The sequence below is a fragment of the Macadamia integrifolia genome, chromosome 10 (assembly GCF_013358625.1).
Source record: "Macadamia integrifolia cultivar HAES 741 chromosome 10, SCU_Mint_v3, whole genome shotgun sequence".
NCBI lineage: Eukaryota > Viridiplantae > Streptophyta > Magnoliopsida > Proteales > Proteaceae > Macadamia > Macadamia integrifolia.
In genome coordinates this window covers 25,999,500-26,007,567 of record NC_056566.1, presented here as the reverse complement: position 1 = coordinate 26,007,567, position 8,068 = coordinate 25,999,500, and the positions used below count along the sequence as shown (strand labels likewise).

The following is an 8,068-nucleotide window of genomic DNA, read 5'->3' as shown; positions in this document are numbered from 1 at the left end:
TGAGAGAACTTTGCATATTGAAGTTGATTGCAATTTTGTTGAGATACAGTCATGAACAAATTGTTTGCCACCCCATTTGTGTTTTCTGCTGATAATGTTGGTGATCTGTTAACCAAGCCTTTGTATGGTCCTACTTTTAGAAGGTTGTGCCAAGCTGGGCATGGGTGACTTGTATGCTCCAGTTGAGGGGGGGTGTTAAATGGTTGCAATTCTATACCGTGGGGGTACAATTATGTGTACCATGATAAGGGGAGTGTCCCTATCATGTCTGGTTAGTCCTATTGGATTAGCTTTGTTTGTTTCCTAGATAGATTAGATTTTTATTTCACAGTGTAGCTAAGAATCTAATATTGCATCTTGTCTAGGATTCACTTTCACTATCTAAGAAAGAAACCCAGCTTGTAATCCAAGATTATAAATGGGGACTGCTGGGGTATCGACTGCACTATTCTCAGCAGTCTCTTCTTTCTCACTTCCTCTCTGGTTACTGGTTGTTATACTCTTGATATTGTCACACACATATAAGGGCATGAGTATGGGAAGAACTTGTCTATCCAACAGCTGGCATCTATCCACTATAACTGGGATCCAGCCATATAGATCTCTTAACCATAGAGCACCAGATCAGGTGATCGTATGTCCCATCCATCAAAGCTACCATGCAATTTTCGACCAATATTAACAGCAAGACTAGTAGCAGGAGTAAGAAACAAAGACTCATGCAGTTAAACTAAATATAGAAAGATCAATGTATAGAAAGATAAGACTACAATTAAATTACCTTCAGCCAGTCATACATTGTCAGAGATGTGGTCGTGCATGACCAGTCAAGTACACATCGCAACTCATATAAGAAAGGCAGGGCACGGTAAAGTCGAAAGCCCAAGTAATAAACCTGTGAGACTTTGCTCGTCAAGAACTGCCGATATAAAGTGCTTTTATGAGGAATTCCATATCGTATTTGTATGGCCTGTAGTGCCAGAGAAACTGCCTTTGTGAGATAGATAGCCCGAAGTGCTAATCCTGCGGCATGTAGGCGTGAAGACTCCATGTACCAAGCATAGTTTGTGACCGAGTATGTAAAGAGGAAGAGGTTGGAAAGATAGAATAGAACTTTTCCCGTGGCAAATGAACATAGGTAAATAACGCGATCAAGCACAGTCAAGAAAAATAGAATCTGCAAGAAGAAAACCAATTTATCCCATCAAGAACCTAGTTTAGTAGAAGAAGTTTATCTAACTACAATGATTTATGCAGATAATCAACTCACACACAAATGTTACAACTTCAACTGGCCAATACAACTAGCGAAAACAACAACTACTCAGCCTTATCCCAACTAACTGGGGTCGGCGACATGGATCCTTATCCTCCAATCAGCTATATTCAAAGTCACGCATGATACAAGGCCTAAGTATGCATGTCTTTCCACACCACTTCTCCCAGAGTCATCTTAGGTCTTCTCCTGGCTCTTTTAACTCCTTCAATTTGAATCAAATCACTCCTCCGTATTAGAGCGTCTGAAGGCCTCTGTTGTACATGGCAATGCCATCTCAAATGACTTTCTCCTAGCTTATCATGTATCGGAGCTACTCCCAACTCACTTTTAACTTGATCATTCGTTACTTTATCCTACCTGGTTTTACAACACATTTATCTCAACATCATCATCTCAGCTACACTGAGTTTATCCATATGATGTTTAACTGCCAACATTCTGCAACATTCATCATAGCCGGTCATATGATTGTCTTATAAAATTTTCCTTTTTAGTTTTACAGGAATACATCGATCACACAACACTCCAGAAGCACTTCTCCACTTCATCCATCCTATTTTAATTAGGTGATGGTTAAATTACTAAATGTTCCACAATTGTAAATTATTTACACAATAACCACAGTAAATGAACCATGGACCCACTCAGAAGAGGTTCACAGAATCAAAACTCTTTTTAACTTAGCCTAGTAAACGCAGCACTCCAATACTGTATGCCCCCAGAAAGTTGACTAAGCAGAAACATGGTTTAATTTGTTAAGTTGCCAGCTATGAATGTCGTAAATTAGAAATAATATTAATGTCACATCCAATTCAAAATGATATGGTATAGAAACATTAAAGGATTGAAAGAAAAGACGTTTACCATCAATATAAACACAAACTCTTTTGGGAATTGATCCTCAAGCTGATACACCTCAAGAAATTGGCTGTTATGTTTAATGACAGATTGATAGAAAATGGCAACCAAAAAGAAGACTGTCAAATCTGCACCAAATATGTAGGCATAAAGATCAATCTCTCTTTTTCCACTGCCAATCACAGAGAGTATAGGGTAAGGGAATCCTATCTCCTCAACAAGCCCTAGATGTTGAGCTGTAAGAATTTCCTTTGCTACATCGGCTGCAGGAGTTAGAGACTTATACCACTCCTTTGGGGGACAGTCTGTCAAAGGGGAAGCATATACCACCTCAAAAACAGCCAGGGCCACGTTTGGGTCTTCTTGACTTCTTTCAATGCTTTGAACACGAACCCTGCTTGCAGAATGGAGAGAATTAGGGTTCTTTTCCTTGCATCTCTCATCATGAACATTCTTAAGTAACTTGGTTACTGCTGATTCAACCCTCTGTGGCTGAATCCCATCATCTGGCCACGATTTAACTTCCATTGAAAGCTGCACAAAATAAGGAGGAGATTCTGCTCCTTGTGTCAGTGATTTCCAATATCTACATAAGATTCGTATGATCATTCTTGTGACATTTTTTACTGGTAAAAGCAACCGCTGAACTCTACCACTCCAACCAGAACTCACAAGAACCTCTTCCTGGTAAAGGACTCTCCTCTTAAAAGATTTAAGTTCTGTAACTGACATCCATTCACCATCTTTTGCAGTTATTGAGCTCTGCAGGAGGGTTAATAAATATACCAAAAAGAGAGGCCAAGTGCCGACAACAAAAGATGATGTAATTTTATGACATGGAAATCCTAATTTCTGCAGCAGGCTCCACTCGATGGTCAACCCACAGTGTTGGATGATGATTTGATACAGGTATTGAAGCAAGATATAGACTTCTGTGTAGATTAGCATAATAATCCAAAAAATATAACTTGGGCCAGTATTTACACATAGGGCATATAAGAAAAGAGCTGCAAGATAGACCATCGAAAGCAAACTGAAGTTCCATAGGAAGCCAAGAAAAAAGCAACAGTAACACACAAAATCATTGTTAGAACGAATCTGGGACCATATGTAACGGAAGATTCTTCCTATTTGTGGGCTTGCAGCTTCAGATATGGTCTTCTCACTTCCAGATTGTAGGGACATTGTTCGATCCAAACGCTCAACCCTTATATTCTGGCTCTGTAACCTTATATTCTGGCTCTCTATCTCATCATACAGACCATCCTCTGCAGAGGAGTAGTAGTCATTAGAATCTGAATCTTCTTGGGCTATGTTCAAGAAGCTCACAAGGTTGGTCACTGCCTGATTTCCAAATGATTGTACTCGAGAAACACCATTACCAATGAGCTGAACTGCAGATTTTAATGGGTTGCCCTTCGCTTGGCCTTTTCCCTTCTCTCTTCTGCCTAAATCCAAAAATGCACTATTAGCACCCTTTTCTTCAAGTTCAGTGATTTCATCCATTGAATTTTGAGCAGACTCAGCTGCTCTAGAGCTTTCAGTTTTTATACTTCTAGGAGAATCATGCATTTCAAAATGGAATAGTGAGTCTGTGCTGTTATTCAGATCCTGCCTCCTGATAAAACCTTCTTCATTCTCTGGGGTTGCAGTCCCTCTATTTGAGCTTAGAGAAGAAGTTCTCCTTCTTCTGAGGCCCTCATTTCCAGGACCAGCATTATCATAGTTTCCAGTGGAGTTTAAACTGTGAAGCTGGATTTGCAGGTTGAGCATCTCAGACTTCATCTTCTCCACTTGCAAGTTGCGCTGGTGTTTTTGTTCCTCACACTTACGAATATGCTGCAACTGTGCTGTCTTCCATGCTGCTTTCTTCTCTTGTTCACGGACTAAGGCCCCAATCTGCTCCGCTTCAAGGTATCTTGATACATAATCAAATTCCTGGGAAGCAAACATGTATGATTGCAGAGATACCAGCATAAAAATGACAATCTCAACTAGTGCAGATCTTGAAGTTATCCGAAACCCATAATCATATTTGTGAAATCCAATGACCTCATATACGTAATCAATTGTTTCACACTTCCCAGCACTGAAGTCCCCCAGAAAAGGAGATTGATAGGCTAGGGAAAGAACAATAAGAGCAAAATTGTACATTCGCAAGAACTTGAAGATTTTATTCTTCTTCTTCAGTATCTCAAGTCTCAATCGGAAAAATACGAGAGCAAAACCAAGGTAACCAAGGTGCAGAATGTCATACTCAAGAGTTCCAGTTATTAGAATTAAAGCAAGAACAAGATCCAATAAATGGCAATAGCAGTAAAGCCTCAGATAGTCTAGCAATGTCCATAGGCTTTTAGTTTCAAATGAGAGATCCCTCCAAACTGATGCATTCTTATGTTGAGATATCATTTGATGATATGTCCGTGAACCGGAGAAGCCATATAACTTATCAGAACGGAGTTTGAAACATGCAAGCATGAAAACCACATAATAGCTGATAAGCATTCGATGATCATCAACAATAAAACCTACAAAATCAGCACCAGATCTTATGTTAGAAGCTGGACCCAAGGGGAAAAAAGAAAAAATATGTGGATGGAAAGAGAAGGGGGGGGGGGTAGGAGGCGCATTAAGCCCTATATCAATATCGGAGACTCAGATCTGCCAGACTGCCCATTTAGATCAATAAGAAGTACTCAGCAGGGTACTATGAATCTGTTGAATAACTGTAAACTAGAAACAAGCCTCACCTAAGACTTCTTGAAATCTGATCAAGCCAAACATCCACCCGATTGGTGCATCAAGGAAAAGTATACCCATGTAGATGATTAACTCTGAGGTTTTATTTATTTATTTATTTTTAATATCCAAAAATTTTCTGGATTTTGAGGATTCATGACTAATTAACATTAGCAAACATGATCTGAATCAAGTCAACGACTGTACATGAAAAATGGAAAGAAAAGTACACATTGCATATTAGGATAGTTCTCTAACAAAGAGAGAAATACCTAACCAACAGTTCTTGCAGTAGTTGAAATAAAGCTTCGAACTTCTCCAGCACAACCAGCAGTCATGACAATGCATGTTTGTCTCACTAGGAACATCATGATTCCAAGGCACTAGATTCTTCCATATAACCAAGTATTCAAGAGTCAGAACAGTAGCAAATGAGAAAACAAATATGGACCAGAATTTACGGATAACACGCCGGTCCAAAAGGATACAGGCTGCAAGGGACACAATATATAATATGGAGATGGCATTCAGTACAGCAAAGCTCACAAGAAGCAAAGCAATCATGTTAATCTCAAGGCCGAAGAGGTTGAATAAGTTCTCTATCCAAAACTTCAAATATATTTTTAAAGTATCCTTCTGCATGTCAAACCTCTCCTTTCTCAAGGCAAGAATCCGCTTCTTATTCCACTTATTACTTTCTCTAGAACTTCCCCAGATATACTCAAATGAATATTTTCTGGTGCCACTACCTTGTGGCTCTGTTTCAGAGGACACAGGAGGATGTCCTTGAAACATACCAGAGCTCAAAGATGGCCATGAATTGCTTGTTACAGCCCTTCGTTTTGGAGATGACTTTGATGGGCTACTTTCCTCGGTATAAACAGAAATATCTGGTGGCTTGTCTTCATTTGAGATGAAAAGTGGGCAAGGCTCTTCCCATTTCCCTATATTTACAAGAGTGCTTGGCATCCTTTCTAGCCAACGGAAGACATTATACTGAAGGGTACAAGCAACTATCACAAGAACTTTCCCTCTCAATCCCGATTCCAGACCCCAAAATCCAGGCTTAAGTAGCTGAAAACCCAGAAAAAGGGACAAAGTAGAGTGCCTTTGACCAGGACACATCTCAGCCAGTTTACCCCACATCTGGAAAAGATACTCAGTTAATACCAAGATTCCTGTATAAATTAAGAACAACTTGGATGGAACCCTAGAAACTTTAGGTAAAGTTGAACAGGTGACTAGGCCAAGAAGATACAGAAACCCAAATGCACTGATTGGAGATAACGATGCATAGAACAAGGAAAGATATAAGATCTTATCACCGTGCCAAATTGACAATCTTCTGAGAAAACTGCAGGATCCATGTTCCAATTGATGGGGATCACCTAATCCATTGTGCCTGCTCTGTCTCCTTTCATAGCTATAAAGTTGCATGACAATTAAAACAGCCAGGGATTCCCAACCATTCTCCAATAATGAGGCTTGTGGGTTATAGCCCAAGTTGGGATAGAGATTAATGATTCTAGACAACCATGTCTCGAAGCTGGAGAAAATGCTCAAGCTATAAATGAAGATAAACACTACAATTGCATACACTTTTAGGGGAAACCATAGGCGCTTTCTCATCTTCTCCACAAGTTGTCTCCCAATGATCCAGAACAGAAGGAAGAAAAGGTACCCAAAAGAAATATAATTAGGTGTCACCAGATATACTGTAATGAGAATGGTGAGGAATGCAATGTAAGTTCCACATGAGCGATATGTAGACAGAAATTTCAGCCCTATTGCACTTAGATACGTTGCTATTCTTTTCTCTGAAAACAAACAAAACAAATATGAGTAAAGCAACTAAAGTTACTAAACCACTGAAATTGACTAGCACCATGTTACAGATTTTTCAAATAAACAGGAGCCTTGTACAGTAGTTACTATCTAAAATGGAATGTCAAAATATGTGGCTCATGTGTAAAGAGTTTGGCCCACCACATACCACCCACCATTAAATGTCTCAAGCAAGACGTCAATCAGATCAGATCATCACTGCAAAAATTCAATCAATAGGGGTTTTAATGCAAAACTAGTCCCACACTAGAACTAGATTTGCAGAACAGAATCACCAACACAGAGAAAATATGAACTAGAGAATTTTATAACCTTTAATATAGAACCCAGAATGGCACTGATATTCATGTCGAGTAATCCTCTTGGTTACAAGAAACTGTCTACAGAATATCCCAAACTAAGATCTAGACAAGGCTGCAGAGTAGCCCTAGTGAAAATAGGAAAACAGAGCAGTAATGCTGGAACTTGAAAATTCAAAGGTCTGATTCAAATTTTCCAAAACAATATTCCAGTGTGTATATAAAAATAACACAGATTTTAAAATTTGGTGTAAATCTGATCAGCTACCAGAGAGATATGACAGATCAAACATCTGAACTGATTAGAAAACAGGGGTGCCACAATTTAGTGAGAATGGATAACTGACTTGTAGAGTCTGATAGAATAAACTAGAAGATGATACTGAAAGACAGAAGACAGGAATCCATCTTTATCAGTCCCTTGGAATCCACCAAGCAACAATCCACACAGTGACACTGTGAATCTGTCACTGCAGCACAGATTAAGAACACTGAAAACTTTACTCATAAGCCATGGGTTATGCTACAGGTCATTGCATCTGTATATAGATTATAGAATTAAAAAACTGACTCCCCAACAATCTTAAACTGACTTGTAATAAATAGATACGTATTTGAGACTTCTACTCAGCTAGGACTCTACAAGACAAAGTACAGACTTTGAATAATATTTTGACTCAAATTCATAATGATTTTAAATACCACCTGATGAGCACATTTATGTGTGAAATCTAGGATAGTAAAACATGCATTTTACATATTTAGAATGGAGCTACCTTGGGTTTTACTCTCTTTTTGCAGATTTTATATTTTCAAGGCCTTAAGGACTATCGGACGCTATATCTTCAATTTTACACGTAAAGAGGTCCTATTTCTTTTCATGGTTGCGAAGAGGACGAAATTCTGAGCAAGATGGACGTGTTCAATTAAAAGTACACATTCGTTTGGTCACCCGTACAAATGATTATTCTTTTCGGGCTAGAAAAAGAATAATGGATTAGAACTAAACCGAGATGCAGAACCAGCACGTTTGCAGTTGTCCCAGAGG

At 38.9% G+C, this 8,068-nt stretch overlaps 2 protein-coding genes across 2 annotated transcripts in view; one reads left to right on the top strand and one right to left on the bottom strand.

Annotated features, from left to right (window-relative positions):
- Positions 1–340: 340 nt before the first annotated feature.
- On the bottom strand, positions 341–7,069 carry LOC122092335 (piezo-type mechanosensitive ion channel homolog). The gene is made up of 4 exons (XM_042662650.1): positions 7,034–7,069; positions 5,149–6,727; positions 2,144–4,665; positions 341–1,177 (listed from the first exon to the last, which is right to left on the bottom strand). Exons 1-4 carry the CDS (start codon positions 7,067–7,069, stop codon positions 773–775), a joined length of 4,542 nt encoding a protein of 1,513 aa, XP_042518584.1. The 3' UTR covers positions 341–772.
- A 464-nt stretch (positions 7,070–7,533) lies between these two features.
- The window catches only part of LOC122092334 (piezo-type mechanosensitive ion channel homolog), a 10,200-nt gene continuing 9,665 nt past the window's right edge, over positions 7,534–8,068 (top strand). The window contains exon 1 of the mRNA XM_042662649.1: positions 7,534–7,549. Within this exon, the coding sequence (XP_042518583.1) occupies positions 7,534–7,549 (16 nt within the window). The remainder of the gene's footprint in view (positions 7,550–8,068) is intronic.

Excerpts from the sequence above, each read along its gene's own strand:
- LOC122092335 (XM_042662650.1), bottom strand. The coding sequence starts at position 7,069 with ATGAATATCAGTGCCATTCTGGGTTCTATATTAAAG. Across the intron at positions 6,728-7,033 it reads TTCTGGGTTCTATATTAAAG|TTGCTTTACTCATATTTGTT; the intron begins GTTATAAAATTC and ends TAGTAACTTTAG. Across the intron at positions 4,666-5,148 it reads CTGCAAGAACTGTTGGTTAG|GTTTTATTGTTGATGATCAT; the intron begins GTATTTCTCTCT and ends CTGATTTTGTAG.